The sequence below is a fragment of the Gavia stellata genome, chromosome 16 (genome assembly GCF_030936135.1).
Source record: "Gavia stellata isolate bGavSte3 chromosome 16, bGavSte3.hap2, whole genome shotgun sequence".
Lineage (NCBI taxonomy): Eukaryota > Metazoa > Chordata > Aves > Gaviiformes > Gaviidae > Gavia > Gavia stellata.
The window spans coordinates 18,502,054-18,524,967 of NC_082609.1; the positions used below are offsets into that span (position 1 = coordinate 18,502,054).

A 22,914-nucleotide genomic window follows, 5' to 3' on the forward strand; every position below is an offset into this window, starting at 1 on the left:
TAGAAAAGTGATCCAGCATAACTCTGAGAATGAAGATGCATAAAAATTTTCTGTCTTGTGCATTACTGAGTAAATCCTGATGGCATAAGATCCAGGTGTCTTATGCATGGTTTTTCAAGGCCTCTGTTATGGTAACAGCAAAAAATGTTTTTGGAAAGGGACTTAAAATATCTTTGTGTATCTATGAAGAGTGCATTAGCTGGTGTTAGGCAAGGGTCCAGCTTAATGTAAAGTGGGCTTAAAATTCCTATGGTTTAAGCAGTGTTTAGTGTGGCTTAAAATAAACAACTTATAGGTATGTATATGATTTTACAGCATGCTTCTGAAGCTCCAGTTTAAATTCAGTGCTGAAAACCACTGGACTGTGGAACAGATGTCACTTAAAATCCAGGCTTCTGGAGGGGGCTTGGCCTGGGAGAGTAGGTCTGACTCACTTCAAGGACATAAACTTACTCTGTTTATATCTACTTTTTTGTTGCGGGTGCCCAAAAATACATGCAGGTTCATGAATTGAAGGTAAGAGAATTCTTTTCTTCTGTCCCAAAGGTGACTGACTCTTTTCCGAATGTGTTACTGAACTTTTGCATTGAATGGATGCAATCAATGTTAGAGCAGAACTAACTAGTCCATCTCAATGTGTATGGTAGTTTGAGAGACAGGAAATTCTGAATCAATATAAACAAAGTGACCAGCTTTTAGACTTTTTTGTAGCAATGCTGAGAATACCCAATTTGGATTATCTTTAGAAGTAACTCTTCCTCCTGATGTGTGTGTTCTCTCCCTCTCGCTAATATTCTTATTAAATAAAAAGCAGACAACAGAAACCTTGCTGATGTGCCTAACAAGCACATTTGGGTTTTTTTGCCAAATTTCCTCCAATTCAAATCTGCTATTTTAAACTCATGACTGGTCTGGTACATTTGGTACAAAGCATGACAGCTCTCCCTTAATGGTTAGAAAATTGACTCGGGATGTTTGAGATGGGAGGTAAAATCCCCTTCAGCCTGTGCTGACGCATGCCCCTTGTGCTCTCTCGGGGGTCCCCTTGGCATGCTTCCCACCCTGCACAGTTATTGCTGCCTGTCTGTTGGTTTCACCCTCTGACTGCCCTTGCTGCTGCTTCCAAGGGAAGAAGAGAAGACAACCAATGGAGACATAATATCCAGAAGTTTGTACAAAAGTTTTTGTTTTTTAAGACAACCCCTTTGTTCTGCTGATGTGTCTGTTAGCTGTCTCGGTCTTCCTCTGAAATGAAGTGAGCTTGGTCTCTGCTCTCTGGGTGATGTGTGTTGGTACGGTTCTCAGCGCAAATGCAATATTTGCTTGTCGTTATTGCTAAAGGAATCATTATTGCTAATCCACTTATGTGCTTTTCCTGTATTATACCAGCATTCGCTCCAAAAGAGCCTTTTGAAGAGAAAATAGAATTTGCAAATTCTATTTACTTTTTTCCACTCAAACGAGTAGCTTCCCAATGAAATTAAACCTTTTATTGTTCAGATAAGAACAGCCATGAGCTACAAGTAAAATGCTGCTTTTTCCTTCAATGTTTATTTCCCTTTCAACAGTCTACAGCCTTGGTGCTTCTGTGGGGTTTTTTTTGGTTTGGGTTTTTTTCCCCATGATTGTCATGGTTTTTTGCTCTGCAAAGTGAGAATGGCTTTGTGGGTATTCGCTTGAGTAAAAGCAAAGGACCTCAAGAATTGCCCTGTAAGTTTTAATGAGCTGCAGTCTGCCTGTGTCTTTCTCAGTTTTGAGTCCGAAAGCTATCTTTGTTCAGCAGAATTTCAAATGGGTTTACGAAATTACTGCTTGAAATGAAATCCTACTGGGAGAACCTGCTGCTGGCCTCTGCTTTGTCTTTGTCCATGCCCAGTATCATCTGCAGGGGTAACAGAATTGCTCTTGTTTGAGTAACCACAGATTTAAACAAGCAGTAACTGACGTTAGGCTGTGCTCCTCCTACCTCCGGAAGTATTTGAATGCACATAAATGTTTTAGATCCATCCTGGATTTTTTGGGCTGCTTATTGAGGCTATGGCAGGCTATCTACTTATTTTTAACTTTTTTCTCTGACTTTTGAAATGCGTTTTTCCTCAAGGTTGGTTTAGTAAATTGACACATTTCTCGTAACAAATCTCCATTGTTCATGCTCTATGCATAGATGCTCTATGCAGGCATCTCTATTTAGGATGAGAAGAATAATCGACGTAAGTTTGGCTGACACGTACAGCATGGATAAACTGGCTTTTACCTGATGTTTCTCTTCTTTCCTTTATAGTCTTGATTTATCATTCAGTTTTCACTATTTCCTCTTGTCTTTTTTTCCCTCCTCTGTGTATTCTTCTCTACTTTGAAGCTTTATAAAGGGTAAGACTGTTTAACAGCAGCCAAGGAATAGCGAGGATTTTGAATCAGTGGATTATTTCGAATCAGTGATTTTTGAATGGATTTAGGAACAAAGAAAAAACGGACTTTAGTGAAGAAGTCATTAAAAACAGCATTAAAATTAAGAGTGAACAAAATGAAGGCAAAGTCTTGTATAAACCTGAGCCTGAATAATTTGAATTAAGGGGTTCAGGTAAGACAGTGGGAAGAAGGCAGTGTACCAGACTAAGCTGCTTCAAAACTTGGGAAGCCTGAGCTCTGGCCCTGGCTCCCCTTCAGGGCTCTGGGAGAAGTTCTCTTGCTTTCTCTCAATTTCCTTATTAGGGTTTTCTTTGTAAAATATTCCAAAACTATAGGTGAAAGCTCTGTAATAGTAGCGGTAATTAATCTCCTGGTTGGTATTTATCTAAGATGAATTCTACCTAAAGAATGTGCCCTTTTTTTTTCTTTTGCAGCTATTTGTTTATTTCATAGGTTGTGTGGACATTTTCTCCCATTTCTTAGCCATTTGCTAAATTTTTATGCACTATATAAATTTAAAGCCCATTTAAGCAACATTGTCTACAAACCATATCATCTAGAATTGGGAAAAATCTGCAGACTTACTACCAAAGGAGGTTCTTAGGACTTATTTCCATTTCATTGTAGCTGGGAAATAGACTTCTGTGTCAGCTTTGCTTCTCAAGAAATAATGCTATACTGAAGAAGACAGAATTGCAGTGCCTGTTCAGAATACAGCCTGTGAATGTTTTCCTAGTTAACAGAGAGAGGCTAAGATAGATTTTGTGGCTTGATTTATAAGCAGAAATGAAAGCAAAACCAGCATTTTGTGTTTTTTCTTCTCTTTAACACTAAGAAAGAAAGAAGGCAGAGAGCTGAGCTCATAACTTAGAAAAAAAAAAAAATCTCTGTGAAAGGGAATTCAGCACTCCCTCTCCATCAATGGTTTTCAGGCAGAGCTGAAGGTGCTGTTCTCCTTACGCTCTTTGAACACATCAGGCTTTAATACTTGAGCTTGGATCCAGTGACAGGCAGGTAGAAGGGTGTGACTTAAGGCTTCCTGTCCCTTTGTCTTTACTGATTTTTGCTAAGTCTTGAGCATACACTGTGTTGGCAGAGCAGGGTCTTGGAGAAGCTTTCTAAGACACCTCTAGATAGTGCATCCTAAATGTTTTGATACACAAGAGTTACCTTGCACAGAGGTTTGTGCTGCCAGGTGTGGCCTTGATCTGGGTCAGTTCATCAATAGTTCAATATCATGTTCAGACTACTACTAAAAATTATCCATATTTTGTGTAATGGCAGCTGGCTCTGGGCAAACCTGCCAATTGCTCAGTCCTATAGCTTTCCTTGGAGCGGGGATGACCGTGCAATGTGGGTCAGCTTTGGAGTGTTCTTGGAGACTGTGCAGCAGTTCAACTAGACGTCTCTTACTGGATCTTACTCTTCCCACCTTTTTCTGCAATGAGAATTAGCTGGAAAGCGGAGGCCAGGAGGGGAAATGAATGAAATGAGAACATGCAACTTCTTAATGAATTAGATTCAAGATAATTAATTGGCTAATTACAGGAACTTGTTAATTCCCCATTACTGGAACTACCTTCCCCCATGGCATCTTTTGTAACTGATTTCTTTATTAAAATGGAAATGTTGGTCTATGCCTCCCTAAAGTCACAGCAAACCCATATCACAACATGTCCAGCAGCTGATGTCTTACTGAGCACCATTACACAAAGGGGACCCTGGTTTGGGCAGTCTCTGAAATGGAGTGAGCTGAAAATATATTTATTTCCTACCTCCTGGTAGAGCAGGGTAGAACTATTTTTCAAGAAACCTTCTTCAGAATTATGCCAAGGAGACCTGGGGAGGAAGGGATCTAGCCTTATCCCAAATGAAGACAAGTGTCCTTGGCTGCTTGTGAGGAAATCAGCAGTGATTTGCCAAGATCTGAGATGCTGAAATGGATATAAAGAGATTATTAAGATTTTGTGACATATAGTTAGTTTCTTGGGCTAAGGCCTATGTTGATACCAATGGATGTTTCATGGCTTCAATTTGTTGTATTGTATGTTTCACACTGATCTTTCCTCTACCCATGTATCACCTTATTAGCGCTGCTTCAAGACTCTCTCTATATGCCCCCAAACTGTAACTTCCTAGTGTTCCACAGCACTTGGCACGCTTATTCTCACAAGAGCCCTCTGAGGCAGAGCCATTCACCTGCTTGCAAAAGGGGGAGCGAAGCACAGAGCTCAGGGTGGATGAGCACCTCCTTTCTGGGCCACTAAACACACTGGGGCATCTTGGTGTCGGTCTTGGCCATGGTTTCACAACTTCTCCCCAGCAGAGCAACCAGGTTTCAGAAATATCAGGCTAACATCCGCTTTCTCTCTCTTTTTGTGGCTTCCTGTTAGGGATCGTGTTAGGAGCAAGCAAGGGCTGACACTGACCACCTATTAGATAAATGCTGTTGATGGGTTGAAGCAATATGTGAGTGATAACCCAGCAGTCACAGTAAGGGTAGTGACGCAGAACAACGTTTCAGCCAAGCAAGACTGAACATCAAGGAGAAAATGTCAATTCCAGTGTTGAAGTGGTGTTGATTTAGATGTGCCCAAGAGAAAAATAAAGGGGATAGAAATAAAGCACTACCCCCAAAGCCAAACTATTAGTATAGGGCTTTATGGACAGTCAGGCAGAATACAGGTATGCAGAAAGGGACTTCACGTACCTCCTGTCCAGGTCATATTTCTAGTTCTGGTGTATCTGCAGCCAGCCCCCATTAAGTCACAGTGGGGCCTCTGATGCCCTTGTGATTCATTTATGTACGTCTGTGATGCAAAGCATGAAGAGTTTATCCTGCTCTGCTGCTGCCTGGCGATGAGTAAGGGAGCCTGCATCCTTTCCTTTCAGCTCACTGAGGGAGAGAGGTATTGAAGAAGTTGCTCCTGTGAAGGCTCAAGCTCAGCTCTGACAATTCATCACAGTGCAAGGTGCAGTCCTTCCCCTGTGGATGGCACAGCTTTCCTTTCGAGTAAAGCCCCTGTTCAAGATTTGTCGGTTCAGCTGTTGTGGCACAGTTACTTCCCCATCTCTGTGCTTTGGAGTTGCAGCAGAGACCAAAGCAAAGCCTGAAATGACATTGTGCCATTAAAGTCAATTGAGTGTTTGTGCAGTTAACATCACCATAAACAAGTGATAACCAGAATCCTCAGCTGACACGTAAAGTTTAAGGCTGTTTTATGGCATTTCCAAGTCTATGTGCTGTCTAATGCCCCCTCCGAGCACAATTACTGTATAAACTGAACTGAATGTATTGAATAAATATGCTAACTTCACCTTCTCTTTCTAGAGTTACAACAGTGAATTTTTTAGTAGATTTGGGATGATGTTATTTGAGAAGATGCTATTTCTCTCTTAACTGACTCTCCAGGCACTCTTCCGTTGTTCAGGAAGATAGATATAGAGAGAGATATATATATATGTATGTATATCCTACTGGAAAATAGTTTATACCCAGGTCTGAAGAAACCTAAGTATTAATGCTTGCTGGTGCTTATATTCTAACAACTCCAGACTACCTATTTGGTATTCAGGAGAAGTATACTGGAGTCGAATTTTTGTGCATGTTAGCACAAAAGATTGTAGCTTTGCAATCCAGGCTACAAACTAGATGCTAGAAAATTCCTTTCTGTTTGGATCAATTATTTAGCAGAATCCATGCCAACTTGGCTCTGTGTTTAGGTGTGAAATCAAGTGTTTTTCCACTTTCCTGTTTTGATGATATTGGAGCTAGCAACTGAATCGGGATTAGTGGACTTTGTGGAACTGGACGATTTGGGCGTCTTGCAAACAGTGTTCAGGCTCACAAAGCTTCACATATTCACGAATATATTTATGTATTTTTTTCCCCAGAAAAGTCATCATGTATGGGTTTTTCCATGATGCCTTAAGATACAGATGCACATATTTGTTTTTAATCTGAAAACAATCCTTCTTGTAAGTAGCCCATACGACTGAAATGGTGATACTCTGCAGAGAGATGTTAATCGTGCCAGCTGAGCCTCTGTTCCAATTCAGTTGTAGGCAGTGGCCAGTCTGTAAAGGTTGCCTTTCTGATAACCGGATAGTACACAAAACAGTGGGAATGGGGAGCAGGAAATAGGGTGTTTTCTCAGCATAGATCATCTAGCTTTCTTCAGGCAAACTAAATCTTCATATAGTTGCTTAAATGGTTAAATTTACATCACCAAAGTGCTATAGTTCTCTCCAGGAAGCCTAAACTGTCAGAGTGATTTCACCATCTGCCAAAATTGGAAAAACTTCTGCCTGCCTTCATTTCCCAAACGTTTTTCCTGCATGCTTTTCTTTTTCTGCAGAGAACCATCCTTCAATTTCCAAGGCCAGCTGAAAACACGATACTGCTCAGTACCTCCTTACTGAGCAAAGAGTTAAATGCTTGAATGTTGGGTTTTTTCTCTCTGGCAATGGCAGAGATATATCTAGAGATATATCTGTAGGATTCATATCAATACTTTTGTTCAAAATTTTTAAGCTGTAACTGGAGGGTAAATCTTACATGAAAACAAGTTTGTTGTAGCACGTGGTTTCCTGACGATTAACAAAAGAGTTAATCGTAATTAGCTACTCGTTGTGAATGTAAAAATGCTTAAGGATAGAGAAAGCTCCAGCTAAGGATTTCTCAATGTACTGAAGACTGTTTTGTGTTTTAGATTAACTAAACTATCATCTCCAATACCTCCGGACATAATTTGGCATCGTTGCTAGATTTTGGGTTTGTTTTTTGCCTGAATCAGCTCTGAACAGTATAAGTACCGACAACTGAAATACCCTTTCATTTCATCTAAATGTATTGCCCTCTAGGCCTAAGCTATGATATATCTGAGCAGCAGCAAAGCATCCACTGATGTATCCAAACTGATATTTAGTCTAATAATGGCAATTAAGCATTGCACTTTTTTCACGAGAATGTACCTTGCAATTAATAAGCTGCAGTTTAATTAAATTGCGGGGAGGGAGGGGAAAGTAGTGTCCTTTATCATACTCTTTCTTCCTTTAATTAGAATGTGTTCCAATCAGCAAATTGATGGGAATATTTAAGTAGAGACAGAGATTTAATAAAATCTCCAGTGAATACTATGGACCTTCATGAAAATACCTAGTTAATTGATATGGACATATTTAATCAACTTTTCCTTAGAAAGCTCTTGGGATAGTCAGTTATAATGTTCTGAAGAGCAATGATCTTCCTGTGCTTGAACTGACCAAAATTTAGATTGCCACTGGAACTGGACCAGCACAATTCACAATGGGATTTGGCCTTTGACCTTCATAGCTCGCATGCTGAGTATTTGATTTTTTCTTTTTATTAAGAAATGGCATAGTACAGATGATACATGTAAATGATCATGTGATGAGTTTTTAAATGTGTGTAGACATGTGCAGGGTAAACTGTTTGGCTCACAGCACCAGCGTTAGTATTGTGCTACAGTATAGTAGCTGTCCCTGGAGAGCTCTGTGGTAGGAGTCCATGTCACTGCCATTCTTCTGCAGACATTGGAAGAAACCCTCCAGTCCCAAGGTCCAGCGCTTCTGAAATGTAGTGAACTCTGTCCCTCTTTACTGCAGCCTGGTTTTGTCTCGTTTGACGCTGGGATTAGCCCAAAAGAAGCTCAGCGCTCTTACTTCAGAGGATAAGTGCCTCTGCGATGAGATCCAACAAACCCTTTCATGCAGATGAATGTTTCTTTTATCGCGAGCTGGCTCTCAAGTGTCTCATACTTTCTTGGAAAAAGAGTTAGACTTAGAGGTGTGCATGTTGAGGACTTTGAAGAAATTCACCTTTTTTCCCCCAGCTATACTTCTGATATCATCTTCAACCATGGAAATGCAACTGTAATACATATAGATATTCAAGAGGATTGTGGGTTATTGGGGGAGTATTCTAACTGTTGAAGTGCGTATGATAGAGTGCACCCCAAATATTCATATTTACAGACCTGGGATGCACTGTGTACAAATCATTCTTCTACCTATGCTGCCCTTTCCCAGATGTGACATTATAGTCATAAATCTACTTCAGTTTGCTTTTGCCCTTGAATTTCAGCTTAAATTCTGATTGTAAATCTGCTTCAGAAAACCCCTGGCACCTTCATTTTCCTTACTGCTTTTTTCCATGCATCTCATCTCTTTTGATGTACTTTCAGCATTTGACTTTTCCTGATCTCCTGATTTTCTTGAAGGGGTTATCTCTGAGGCTGACTTTTTCGCTTGTTGTCCTTGCAGTTCCCCTGTACAGACAGTACATGCTGTTGCCATATTGGTTTCCTTTTGTTCTCCTCTGCTGTATGACTGGTAGCAGCAATGTGGGAGTGAGGTAGGATGCTGGTTTCATCACCAACATCCAGCTTGCTTGGTAATGGAATATTTTTGGATACAAATAAGAGAAGAGGCTCGAAGAAGGTTGATTATCTCAGGCTACTGCTTAGCTTTAACATCCTAAGTATAGTTTCTGTCATGTGCACCTGTATTACAGGTCTTAGAGTGCTCTATTGGTCAGACCTTCATGTTTCCATGAATGTCAGCCTATCTGTCCTGTGCCCAGAAGCAGAATTTTAATAGTGGTGCCACTAGAGGAGCAGTTAAACCATAATTCATAAATCGGAGGCAGTCTGGTAAACTCTGGAGAGCTGACCCTTATACTGAGTGCAAGTTACATGAAACTGCTGTCATGCATCTAATAGTTGCATCTAATAGTTGGAGCTGTGCGGGCAGAGGCAAAACCATCCCCCTTTTCAGAGAGCCCTCCAAAAGCTCTCTTACTTCCTGTGTATTTAGAACTACAGCATAAACTGCTTTTTTAGTTTTTGTTGTTTAAGTTACACTTCACAAACTTGATATTACTATTTCGAAAGTTTAACTTCAGACATTGGGCTTATAAATTGATCTTTTTGTTCTCGGTTTCAGTTTCATTGCAAAGCATTAATTGCTGAGAGAGAGTTTTGATGCTTGGCGCAGGTTTCCAAACGTTTTTGGGATGATGTGATTTGAGACTACGATGTATCTAAAATACTTTGAATTGTGAAGTAGTACAAAACTATGTGATGTATCTAAAATATGGGTAGTTTTGTACAGTTTCATAATTCCTTCATGAATTTGTTACTCTGGTCTCCTAGTAGTAACATTATTTCTGTGGCACTATCTTTTGCAGAATAATTATGCAAATAACTAATTAAATCTTTCCAGGTGGGGGGAGAACAGGAATACAAATTAGAGATGATAAGATAAAAACTTAAGTGCAAGTAATGCCTAGATGGTACAGTGAAGATGAGATGCCAGTAAAGAGTCAATGAGAGTATACAACAGATCAGTAAGTGAAAGAAATATAGGCTTATTTAGAAAACCGTGTGCGTGTATTCATTGCTTGAGGCCACTTAGAAGTAAAAAATCCAGAACAGTGTAAAAAGTGGTGAGAAAACATGGTTTAATATAACAGGCAAAGGAACAGTATTCTTAAGTGGAGGGTGTTGTTCAGTGCTTAGGCCTGTAACACGTATATTGTAACCAAGAAAAATGTATGAGATGATCTTTACAGGGCAATATTTTGCATAATTCTCACACAAAAATAAGAGCATAGTTTAATATTCCACTAGAACATGAGAGAAAAAAGCATCAAACAGACTGATTCTTCAGTTCACTACTTAAAGAGAAACAGGTAAATGAAGGAGGAGAAGCCAATGTCTTGACTGGAGACCACCGGAGCTGTAATGACTGTATGGCTGAGTAAATTACATGTGTTACCATAGTGGAATGATAGAATCATTAAATAAATAGTTTGGGTTGGAAGGGACCTTTAAAGGTCATCTAATCCAATCCCCCTGCAATGAGCGGGGACATCTTCGTCTAGACCAGGTCGCTCAGAGCCCCGTCCAACCTGACCTGGAATGTTCCCAGGGATGGGGCATCTACCACCTCCCTGGGCAACCTATGCCAGTGTTTCACCACCCTCAGTGTAAAACATTTCCTCCTTGTATCTAGTCTGAATCTCCCCTCTTTTAGTTTAAAACAATTACCCTTTGTCCTATCACAGCAGGCCCTACTAAAAAGTCTGTCCCTATCTTTCTTATAAGCCCCCTTTAAGTATTGAAAGGCCACAATAAAGTCAATAAGGTGTCCCCAGAGCCTCCCCTTCTCCAGGCTGAACAATCCCAACTCTTTCAGCCTTTCCCCATAGGAGAGGTGCTCCATCCCTCTGATTTTTGTGGCCCTCCCCTGGACCCGCTCCAACAGGTCCGTGTCTTTCCTGTGCTGAGGACTCCAGAGCTGCAGGCAATACTGCAGGTGGGGTCTCGCAAGAGGGGAGGAGAGGGGCAGAATCCCCTCCCTCAACCTGCTGGCCACGCTTCTTTTGATGCAGCCCAGGATAGGGTTGATGAGAAATGTAATAATATTCCTTAGTACTCTCCTTAAATAACTACATAGATCTTTAATGAGACAAAGAAATGAGTTGCTTATCTGTTTGGCACAGGTGTCACCAACAGAGGTGTATCTTATGGCTCTCAATGTAGTTCCATAGCTTTTCAAGAGGGATGCAAACTGCTTGTGAAGGCAAGGCTTCCTGGCATTCTTCTTCCTTCTCCAAACTTGCGGCTGTCCCTACAAACCTCTTAGAGTTCCAAAACTTAAATTTCTTTACTGTCTCTTCATGATTACTTGGATTCTGTTGCTCTCAAGACTAGTGCAAAATACCACTCTTCTTAAAGGTGTCCCGTCACTGTGTGTTCTTATGGACTGAATCACATATGAGGTCTTGAGTAGACAAGCAAATGTGTGAAAAGTTGCCAAAATGTATTTTACAGCTCCTGATATTTTTTACCCTATTCTGCAGTCAGATGTGCAACCTTCAGAGCTACAATCCAAGCCAGCACTTTCCTTGCTTGCTGATTAGACTGCACTGGAAGACAGCCTTGATGTTTCCCCCTCAGAAAATGCTTCCTTCTAGGCACTTTACAGTCTGAACTTTGGAATAATAGATAATTTTATGACTGGCCCACCGATTTAGGAAACTAAACTCTCTACATCTTAGTTGAAAGCGCTTTGAGATTGGGAAGAGCCTGTGCTGTTGGCCTGTGGTCTAGCCCTTCTTGGGATAATTGAAAGGTTTTGGATGGCAGCAATGGAGCAGCACAGACTGCAGCAAAATTATTTGGTCCATGCTCAAGGGCTTTCTCTGAAGAACACTCTCAAAAGCATTGGCTTTAAATGCTGCCTTGCAAAGAGCAGCCTGTATGTCCTTTCCCACGGGCAAAAGCTGGACAGCTTGGAGGAAGGCTTGTGCTTTACAGGTGATCCTATGCATGCGCTGTTGAAAGACATGTATTTTTGTAACAGAAGAGGCAGTTGCTACAAGTGGCAGCTTTAGAGATTTAGATTGAACATTAGGAGAAACCTCTTCTCTAGGAGAGTGATACAGCACTGGAGTGAGCAGCTGTCTCAGAGGCAGTGGGCTCACTATCCTTGGAGGTCTTAAAGTCTTGCCTAGTCTGGCAAGTGGTGTGCTGGCAGTGAAGCAGCTTTTATTCTGGGCAGCAGGTTGGAGTAGATGACATCTGGTATTCCTTCCAACTAACGTTTCTGTAAAATTATGAAGTGCCTGGAGACACCAGTAGATTCGCATAATTTAAGTGAAAACCCCCAATAACCAGATCCCTAGTCTCTTGCTGTGGCTGATGTCAAGAGAAGATCCGTTAGCGAGAGGAACATGAGAGTAGTAAAGCATATGTGGTGCTGGATGGTTTCACTGCTTTTATCCGTCAGAGGCTTTTCCTTTACTAATAAGGTTGGAATAAGCAAAAGATCTGGTCAGAAAGAGCATCTTAGCAGTTATCACAAAGTTGACGTGCATTGGAAAGGCAAGATACTTGTAAATAATAAATGCAGTTCTGTCAAATAACTGGGTATGATTGATGTTAAGCAAGTTTAATTTTGTTTTTAACCTGTGATTCATCCTGCATCAGTTTTCTGTGATGTGAACTTATGATTTTCTAAGTCTTTGGGGCAGGGGGGGAGGAACCTACCTGTTCACTGTCTTCTGATATACCTAATTCAATATGAATCTGGAAAAACAAAGCCCATTAGAAAAAAAAAGTCTGAGAGCAGAGGTTCTGCATTGCTAATTATCACTTTTATTAAAACTGGGAATAAAGCTGTGACAAGCTGATGCCCATGGGAAATACATAATATGGGGGAAAATCCACCTATGATGAGAATCACCATAGCACAACTTGATAATGGAGGCTTTTAGCTTTATGCCTCTTTACTGTTCAGGTTCTGGAAGCAGTTATTGCCAGAGCCACAAGCAAGGGGTCACGTCTCCTCTTGCTTGTGGCAGAAATCCAGTAAGCAAGAAACTGCCACTGGGAAGCACATCTGTCTTTTGGTGATTGGTTTTTAACAGCTTCTTTTGGTTGCTCTTTACTGCCATCAGTTATGCGTATTTGCTGATGAGAAGAGTGCTCGCCTCCAAGTACGGGTTCCAGGGGAAATGCTTGGCTGGGTGTGGGGCTCAGCACAGGCTGGCTGCATGGACTGGTGCAGTGGCATTTTTCCCTGTGTGGGGAATTAACTTCCAGTATGACTGAAACATCAGATTTTGTATTTTTGTGCACAGTTTCAGGTTGTACGTAGCCCCATCCCAGTCCCTCCCATATCTGCTCTTCATATTACATCCCTTTATTCAGTGTTCCGCATTTCAGACTTCAAATACCCTCTTGCGCTGTTTCTTCTTTTAACTTCCTCTCCCCTACTCTTCTTTTTCTCACAGCACGTGTCCTCCTCAACTTTCGTTGTCTGCTTAAAAAGTAGGACAATGAGAAGTCCTGCAGCCTTTGCTTATCTCCCCTTCTAGTGCAGCTGAGGTGGTTAAGCAGTTGCTAGCAGTTCATCCAGGCTCAACAACAGCACTGAAAAGAGAGCAAGTTCGGTGCTGGAGAAATTCCTTCGGTCAGTCCTGAGAGCAGCTGTTGTGTTTCTGCAAGTCTGATAGTGATCCGTGATCTTAGAGGAGGCTGCCGGTTGGGTTTTGCTGCTGTGGTTTGTGCAACTATGTCAGTTTACAAATAAAAATCTAGAGAAATAGGTGAAAACTAGTTAAATAGAAGGAAAAAGTGCAATAAAGCCTGTCTGAATTCCTGTCAATGATATTTAATGGTTGGGAGAGGTTCTTATTACCCTTTCATTAATTATATATTGCCTCAATTGTATACCACCCAATTTCAGGTAGTGTGTGTGTACACTGTGGTTCAAGTTAGTTCTTTAATGTTACATGGTTTCCTTCATTAGTTGCTGATCTCAAGTTTTGTAGCTTGTTAAGAGGCTTGCTTTAACTTTGACCTGTGTGCGCATCATTAACGCTCACCAGCTTTTGCCGTCGTGAAGTCCAGAGTAAAGCCAAGTCCTCCATTCAGCAGTTTGTAGTAAGTTTAAGGTAGGATGTGCTTGTCTGTGCCTCCAACTGGCCTAGAAAAAGTCAGTAATGATGTACTGGATGTCTGGAATATTTCAAAGATACTCCTGCATTTTTCAAAGTTGACAATGTGAATTGTGCTAATAGGCTCACAGAAGGCTGGGAATTGCTAGCTTTTAAGGGGAAAAATGTGTGGGGTTCTCCTGCTCCTCTGCATAAATTGTCCATGGGTCCTTGGACCCAACAACATCATACCATTGCCAGCAAGGCGGTAGAATGATGATAGAGCAAAGATAGTAGCTCCTTTGCATGAATCAGAAGAATTGAACGAAGGGGAAATTTTTGATGTAATTAATAGTTGGGTTTGTCATAGCAGAACAATTCGTATTATGTCAGGACAAGGGTTCATCTGCCAGTTACTTCCCTGCACTCACACAGCGAGGAAATGGCAGACTGAGGAACTGAGCTCCTTATTCCCAGCTCCCTGTGCAGCACTAATAGAAAAGCATCCAAATTTCTGTATTATCCAAACCAACTAATGAGACATTTGTGGTTCACCTATCATTATACAGAATGTATCTCTAGTGACAAAAATAATAACTGGTAATTAGCCAGGGCTTCCAAAAACACTCCTAGCTAGTGAATATCTGCTGGGAAACACAAGTGTGATATGAAGCCAGATTAATTTGCAGGCAGAGGGGTCAGGGTGGAATAGTAGTGGTGCAAATGGGAAAGGACCTGAGCTCACTGTCACTGAATGGCTGTTAATTTAACTGAAGATCGCTCGTACTTTAGGTGGGGGCCCTAAACCACCAATTACTTAAATATCAGATTTGCTAATTTACTCATAGTGTAATTTTTTTGAAATTGTAGTCAGCAGTTATCAATCAATCGTTTTCTCTCTGCACAATTTGCAGATGGCACAAGTTACTTAGGGCTAGTTGGATCAGGAGAAAAGAAATCTGAGAAACACCAAAGGGATTTAATCACCTGTGGTGAACAGGGCAGATGAATGACTGTTGACCAAGGCAAGCTGATAAAAAGCTACAATTTAAGCAGTTAATAATATTGCTTGGGACTAGCTAAGTTAAAATCACTCGTGAGAAAGGGCTAGTTCTCGTTTTGGTTTGTTTAGCTTAAAATCAAAAGGGCAATAAAACCCGCTAACTTATGCACACACAAAATAAATCATATTGGATAAATATGTAAGGAATAGTAATTTCATACTTTTGATGCTGTAGCCACCTGCAATACTGTGAATGATCTCGTCGTAGCATTTCTAAAATACAACAGAAGTGGAAGGGCTTCGGAGATCTGCAATGAAAATAGATTTATGGATAATAGCCATGTGAGAAGACTGTTCAGGACTGCTAAGTATCAAAGATCCATAAACAGAGGTGTTCTAGAGATATTTGAAATAATGAACTGTACAAGAAGAATCAATCAGATATTTCTGTTTATTCTTTATCATAACACAAGAGCAAAGGACTATTCAATCAAAATGACAAAAATTTAATATTCAGGGGTTTATACCAGGCTAATCATAGAATACCACTGGAGTTTTCTTAAAGGTGTGGCTAATGAGAACATGTCATGCCGCATTTGTTTTAAAACAAAGCAAGCAGACAAATCCTCCTCTTTGAAAGCATAAATGTGTTCCAAATAGCTTGGTCACTTGGAGACGCTTCTGCTGTGGGGATTATTATCCTCTATTTTGCTGTGGTTTTTGCACCTTCACATGATGTGTTTTCCCCCCCAACCAATTTTAAGAGCTGATTATAGATTATGTAAATCATTGATGTGATTCATCATAGAAATTATTACCAGAAAATCCTTTTCTTTACATGTTATTTTGATTGTAAGTTCCTACTTATTGTAGGAATTATGAAGTTCCTACTTATGTTCCCAGAGGGCACACATTGTGCATAGCCGGTATAAACCTTTTTCACAGTTAATTGAGGCATTCCACCCCTTTTGCCGCCTGTGAGAGAGATGTATGGTAGGCATTAGGAAGAACATCTATCTCTATTGTCAAAACATCTGTTATTTTAAACATTTGGCTTTTTTATATTCCTCTTTTTTAGGATTTGGCAAAAATAAAGCTTCCTGCTTCACTGGTGAGCTTAACCTCATCTGTATATAACTAGAAAAACGTTCCTCCAGTTGCTGTTCTACAAAATCTGTTGTTCAGTGGCTACAGTAGAAAACCAGGCACTCTAGTTGGCGCTATTTATTTTACGTGTGATTCTAGTTAAAATCATTTAGTCCCTTGAGCTATCTGACGATAACAGTATGTATTTTGCAGCAGATTTACGAACGTTTGGGAAGCATCGATCCAAAAGCTGCTGCAGATCTGCAGAATGTTTTTTTAGGCTGTAGAATATTTATTCTGTAGGAATAAAAAATTTTGAATACCAGCATTTATTTGGCATTGCCTTGGGTTTTTCCTCATTGCTCCAGGAGTGACTCAAAATACCTAATAAACTCCTGATTTACTATTTCTGCCTCTTGTTAAGAGCTTATGATCCTCTATTTCTGTGCAGATTTCTATTGGAGAACTAAACTGGGTAGCCTTTCTTTGGTTTAAATCACAGAACCAATTTCTCTCATTGGCACAATACTACAGTAAAGAATGAGTGTTGCTGTAACTCATGGGGCAGCCTGGGAGGTAAGCTTTTGAGGAAGGATGCTATCTTTTACCTAAATTAGCTCTTACAGTGGAGAAAACTGGTGAGTATTTGGGTCCGTAGGATTTGCCTGCCACAAGGCATCTGTAGCCAACTCTTTAGTCCATCACTCCTGATGATTTGAATGTTTAAATAGCAGCAGAAAGCTAGTTTGTTTTAATTACTTGTATGCTATAACGGTAGGTCAGTATGTGGCTTCCAAGCTGGATGGATGGAGGGACCTGGTGCTCTGTCCATCAGGCAACTAGCAGCAATTTCCTTAAAGTTAGCACAACTAACACATCCCTAACATAAGGAATCGTGGTTCTCGGGACAGTAATGAGCAAGTGAAGAATGAGCCAAATGACTGTTTTAGGAAATAAGGGAGAAGCAGCAGCACCCAGGAAGAACTGCTGGCTTCAAGATGATCCCAAACCAGTCCAGGGGTCCTGAATGGAAAAATTCTCCTTCAACATGCCCTCCAAGCCTGCTTAAAAACCTGAGTCAACCTCACAAAAATCATTATTTGGCTTTGACAGCATTAGATACACTAATGGATTCTGAGCTACTGGCGTGCATGAGGTCTTCACGCAACAAGGATTCTAGGGACCGAAACCAAATGTTCTTTTGCAGTTGCTTATATCAGGAACACCTAAAGAATCAAAAATGGTTGACTTGGCATAAATTGCAGTAACAGAAACAATGGAACTACCAGTTTTGCATGCCCTTCCCCATGCTTCTTGCTAAGGTGCTGCTGCAGGGCTTTAGAAGATGCAGAGGTGGGACATCATGGTGGGAGAACTGTAGAATTGCAAGGCATGTCTGTAGGAAGCCAGGCTTTTTGAATTTCATTGCTCATCATGTTATCATTTTTTAGTTTTGCTTTTTTTGCAGTAATTAGTAGAGTCAGGAGGTTCATGCATTGCTGGGAAGAAACTGTGTGGTTAGTTGTATCTGCAAGTAAACAGTGTACCTGGGAATGAGTGGGTAAGTAAGGTGGGCTCTTTCATTCTGTGCGCTCTTTAACATCCGTTAATTTGGGAGGCTGAGAAAACAGTGCAAAGTCTACCAGGCAGCCAGTAAATCTGTCAAACATCTCTTCTATAAACAGGAAGGAACCTGGTTATTTTTTTGGTCAATATGCCTGGCCAAATTTAATGTTGTGGGGTGGTTTTTTTGTTTGGGTTGGGTTTGGCTTTTTTTGGTTTGGTTTTTTTTGTGGTGGTAGTGTTTGGGTTTTTAATGCAAACAGGATATGATAAACCAAAAAATTATTTAAATATTTTGATGTCTGTTTATCACATGTTTTTCCTTCAAATTCTCCTCTCCTTGTCTGGGAGAGATTTGACAGTGCAGTGATTTCAGTTCCTTGCTAGTTTTCAAGCTGAATGTGTGAATCTGGGAAATATGAACCATAATGTGCCATCATAGCCAGTCATACAGCCAGGGCAATGAAAACCTAATGTGGCAGATGCTACAGAGTACAAAAAAATCCTTTGGTCTAAAGTATTCATCAGTAGAAGTGGCTTTGATATCACACCATTAAGCTCTGGATAGGTAGATGCCAATGACAGAACCCTCATGAATAACACATTTGCAAGTGTGATCTCTTCCTTGGCCACCTGCATCTACAAACAAAGCTCAAATTCAATTAAAGTGTTCATTACTTGTTGACTTGATCACTCAAGTATGTATACTGTGCACCTCCAACCTGGCTTTAATATGAATATCTCTAAGCAATTCAAGTGCATTACTTAGTTAATGTGATACACAAAATGCCTTTGAGGTTCTGCAGCTGATGTTATTGTTCAGCAGTAGTTTAAGGCAGAGACAGCATCAGAAGAGGTTATGGGAGCAGTGTGGCAGGGTGAAAGCCAGCCTGTCCCGCTCATTTGGAACTGCAGGGAAAGGGAGCTACTGCTTGCCTGGAGCGGGGTGGGAGTGTGGGGAAGATGACAGCCTCTGCGTCCTGTAAAATATAAAAGGCATTGGCTATCTCTGTTCTCTTGAACATCCCACATGGGGCATACCAGCATCTTCCGCTAATAGCATGCTTGAAAAATCTCCCTTTTGCTGGTGCTGTGATCTTGCACCTGCCATCCTGATAAAATACTCAACCTGCCAAGTGTTTACTCATCTGTGGTGATAATGGAGAAATACATAATTGACTTAACTTGAGAGCAACCCGCAGCGCTGCCCCATGCCAGCAGCCTGGTGAAATATTGCAAAGATGAACAAGTGTAAAGTGCATCTGTCTTCCTTAGCTGCCTGCAAAGGCTGCTTGTTCCAGGCCAGCACTGGTCCACGCTGATGTCTGGGGAAATGTTAAACACCAGCAAAATGCACTCTTTGCTGTCCAGCAGCTCACCCAGGGGAACAGAGTTTGGAGCTGTTGCTTACAGACAAAATTGCTGTGTAGGTCATGGGCTCTATATGGGTGTACGCACGTGTGTGAGAAGTGCGTTTATGTATATCCCAGCATGTTGGGGGGGGGGGGAGGAATTAAGAAAGGGAAAGACCTTTCCTTTCCTCCCCTACAGTGTGCCATATTCTCTTATGCAGTACAGAAAAGGCATTGACAAAAAGCATCTGTATTGGTAGAATTACTTGGAGAATCCCAAATGCAAGAATTGACTGGCATCACAGATATTTAAAAAAAAAAAAAAAAAAATTGTGAGATATGTTGCTGAGGTTAGCAGCACAATGCTAAGTTGTTCAGGGGCAAAATAAACTCTTGAGAGAATTACCCTGAAGTGAAAGAAAATAAAACCATAGATGACGGTTAAATCGGTTAAATGCAGAAATTGCTTGCATGTTTAAAAAAAAAAAAGGAAAAAAAACAAGCGAGAGAGAGGAGGGAGAGGAGAACTAGAAATAGGGGGAGAGGCTGAGAAACAGAGGGAGTGTGAGAATGGGGGGGGAGAGGGAAATGCGCTGTACACTTAGCTGAGCAGCAGGAAGAAAAGCTTCAAACAGAGGGTTTCTCAGTTTTAGGTGTCTGCCAGTTGTGTGCAGGCACACCAGTAGGTATCTGTGTGGTGCCTTAAAGGATGTGGACTAAAGGCGAGTCGGAGGGACTCCAGACTCTAGGGATTGTGGTGGTGGTGTGCTCCTCTCTGAAACTTTTGCACTACCTCGGGCTAATTGACTTGTCAGATGGTAAGAGAACTTCCAAGTTTTCTGGCTCCTGTTTACTTTTGTTTAAATCTGTTTCAGTAAAGCCACTGTAGGTAGCAGATAGGCTGTGGGAAGCAAAGCGTTGTCTGTCAGTGCACTGATTCTCAATATTGTCTTCATCTTTATTAAGAATCATACAGGCTGCAAAGAGGGAATTATGCTTTTGTTTGCTTTCGGTGTATTTCCATAGCCAGAGAGAATCTGAAGCTCTGATTTTTTTTTTTTTTTGCCTTGTGTATTATTTTATCCAATTTTTTTAATCTTTCTTATTGTCAATTCTTTTTCTCTCTTGAAAATTAATTAGTACCAACCTAGAAAAAGGAAAGTCTCCCTTGGGATAATGGAAGCAAAACTGATAATTAGGTGCATGATTTCATGTGGCTGCCTAGAACAATTCTGTTGTGACATTTGCAGATAAAAGACATGATGGAATGAATGTGAATAAAACAAAACTTCTCTCTATTTGCTATTCCAGACACTTCAGCAAAGTAACCAGAAGCAAAATAACCTAGGGAGCAATATTTCTGTTTTCACGTATTGAACTGGAAGATTTGGTCTCTCTTCATCTTACCGATGTAATGAACTTTTTTTTTTCCTTAAGGTTTTCCTGGCTGAGTAAAGCATATGTGTTTTAACAATTAAGTGAGCTTTGGGGATCGTATTATCTATGCATAAAGGGGTGTATGTATCACTGAATTTTGAAAGAAAATAACTTACTGATGAAGCAAATAAGGTATTTTTTTTAAAACAAAGGGTCCCCCAAGTCACTGAGTCTATTCTTGCTTCAATCACTAACTGTGCCAAGTTTATCTAGCAAAGGAAATAGCAATGATAAAATATATTAGCATAAACACCTACGTTACTTTATTTGGGTATTATCTTTAAAATATGGGTTAGCTAAGGCTAATGAAAGATTGAATAAAAGTAGAGGAAATTTATATATTAAATATGTTTTACTGGATAATGTTAAAAGCAAGAAAAGCAAAAGGCATCTTAAGCTTGCTACTCTAAAATCAGTGCTCTCACATAATCCTAGAAATCCTCCTGCAGGATTAGGAACAAATATGAAAAATGGCCTAAATAGAGTTATTTTATTTAGACTAAGAGAAGATGTAAATTGGCATGTATTTGTCATTACATGAATGTTGATATTCCTTGTTACAAAACGAGTATCGTGGGAGCTTTCAGTTTACTCCTAGAATGTCACTGGAGTTCAATTATATAATTACAAATAAATTAAGATCTCTGACAATAACAACTAATTTCAAATAATGGCAATAGAAGTGCTCACCTTAAAAATACGCTGTCAAGTCCAATGCTGAGGCAATTGCATTGTTACATGTTTAACTGCAAGAAGGTTTATATACCTTCTTTCCAGACCTAATTATTGTAATTCCAGTGCTTGCTCTTTTCAAAGCAATTGCTTTCCCCAGAAGTGTCTCCCCAGTGTTTCCCCAGCAAAGTCAAATATGTGACAGGTGAGGAAGTTTTCTGTTCAAAAATGAAATGAGCAAATAGTCCCAACTTGTATTCACTGAACAGCTCTGGCTGCATTTTTCTTGCGATCATCAGTCAATAATCACTCAATCCATACAAGTGTAGAAGGGTATAGGATTTTTTTTTAAACTCTTTGTAAGGGAACACTGTCAGGATTACTGATACGCATAATTCCCGGTTGCTGATGGATTACCTGAGAGTGTATAGCAGTGTGATAGTATAAACCTTTTTAGCTTTGGATAGTTTTTCTTGGAATTCTTTTTTTCTGGTTGCAAAATAGTTCACTTGGAAACCAAGAGTTATTTATTCGGTAGTCATTAAATTATATGAGCTTGTGGTTTTCCCTTCTGACTCTGTACCTGTGCTAAGAATTACTTATATGTGTAAATGGTAACATTAATGTAATGCAGGTGGTCATTAATTTAGTGCAATGCAGATTTCAATCACTTGGAAATCTTTAAAGGTGGCATTAAACTGTTCTTTTTGATGTGCTAGGTGGCAGCGATGTGAAAGGTACAGTGGGTGCTGATATTGCAACATAAGTATTTCTAACATCTTTATATTCACTGGAACTGATCACTGCTTTTATTTATAAATATCTAGAAATTCCATGTGCTTTCGCATGGCTGTGTGTAATAACACTAAAATAAGACACTGAAATTGGCTATGTTCTTATTCCTTTTTAGACCTAGAATTACTGTCTCCTGTGGATGGGACAGGCTTACTTAGTGTTCTTTTGTCCTGTTTAAAGAAAAAAAAGAAGAAAAACCTGAGTGCTGATTCTTCATTAGTCTAATGTAAGAAGCAATAATTATGGAGAGGGAAATAGCGTAGACAGTAATTTGGAAAATGTGACATTTTAGAATTTGTTGCAGCTGAATGCGTGTGTGCTCAGTTCCACCTTCTCTGTCAGTTACATTCTAGAGGTGAGGTCTCCTTCTTGCTATTAGTTCATTCAGGTGTTTGAGTGGAAATGACCAAAACCAGAGACATTAGTGGTAGTTTTAATCTCTGTGCACAACCTGTTGAGCATTTTTTAACAAAATATTAAACCAATAGGAAAGAATCTTTTTTCTGATTTGTTTTGTTCCACCTGAAATGGAGGGGAAGCAAGTCTATGTGAAATGACCCCCTAAAACTCAGCCAAACAGAAGAGCTCCAGTAAGATCAGACCTTTGCCAGCTGAGCTGTTTGTGTTTTTCCAAATTCTTCATTAAAATGTTCCCATTTGCTTAAAACTGGGGGGAGGGTAGTGTTTAGATGCAGTTAGGAGGTAAAATTTACTTAAGTTAAGAGTTCTGCAAAGCATGGGGCAATTTTTTGTGACCCTAATAGATATAGAAATGTTGATGACTTGTTGCTTTATGCTTCTCTCGCTGTTTTATCTCCTGGGGTTTCGTGTTTGTTGGCTGTGTCCTTGCTGCCCTTATGCGCTTTGACAGAGAGCTGCTGCAGTCTCCTTAGGTTAGTTCCCAGCCCTTAAGAGCTACACACAACCACAGCCAAAAGGGTGGGCTAAGAGTTGAAGATTGGTTTTCTGCTAGTGCAACAATGCATCCACAAACAATTACGTATTACATGTCATTTGGGGAAACATCTGGTGAAACTTTGTACTGACTTATGGTTGAAGACCAAAAAAAAACCTTCTCTGTAAAGTGAGATTAAATTCTGGCTGTACACTTGTTTTATGAGTTTGGCTTT

General features: G+C 40.2%; 1 protein-coding gene across 3 annotated transcripts in view; it reads left to right on the forward strand.

The window, feature by feature from the left end:
* The window catches only part of KCNIP1 (potassium voltage-gated channel interacting protein 1), a 282,312-nt gene that overhangs the window by 201,949 nt on the left and 57,449 nt on the right, over positions 1 to 22,914 (forward strand). Inside the window, exon 1 of one of the 3 annotated variants that reach the window (XM_009807491.2) lies at positions 19,590 to 19,698. The exons of the other annotated variants lie outside the window; for them this stretch is intronic. Coding sequence (XP_009805793.2) covers positions 19,590 to 19,698 — 109 coding nt within the window. Of the gene's footprint in view, positions 1 to 19,589; positions 19,699 to 22,914 lie in introns of those variants that run through there. 3 annotated transcript variants of the gene reach the window in all.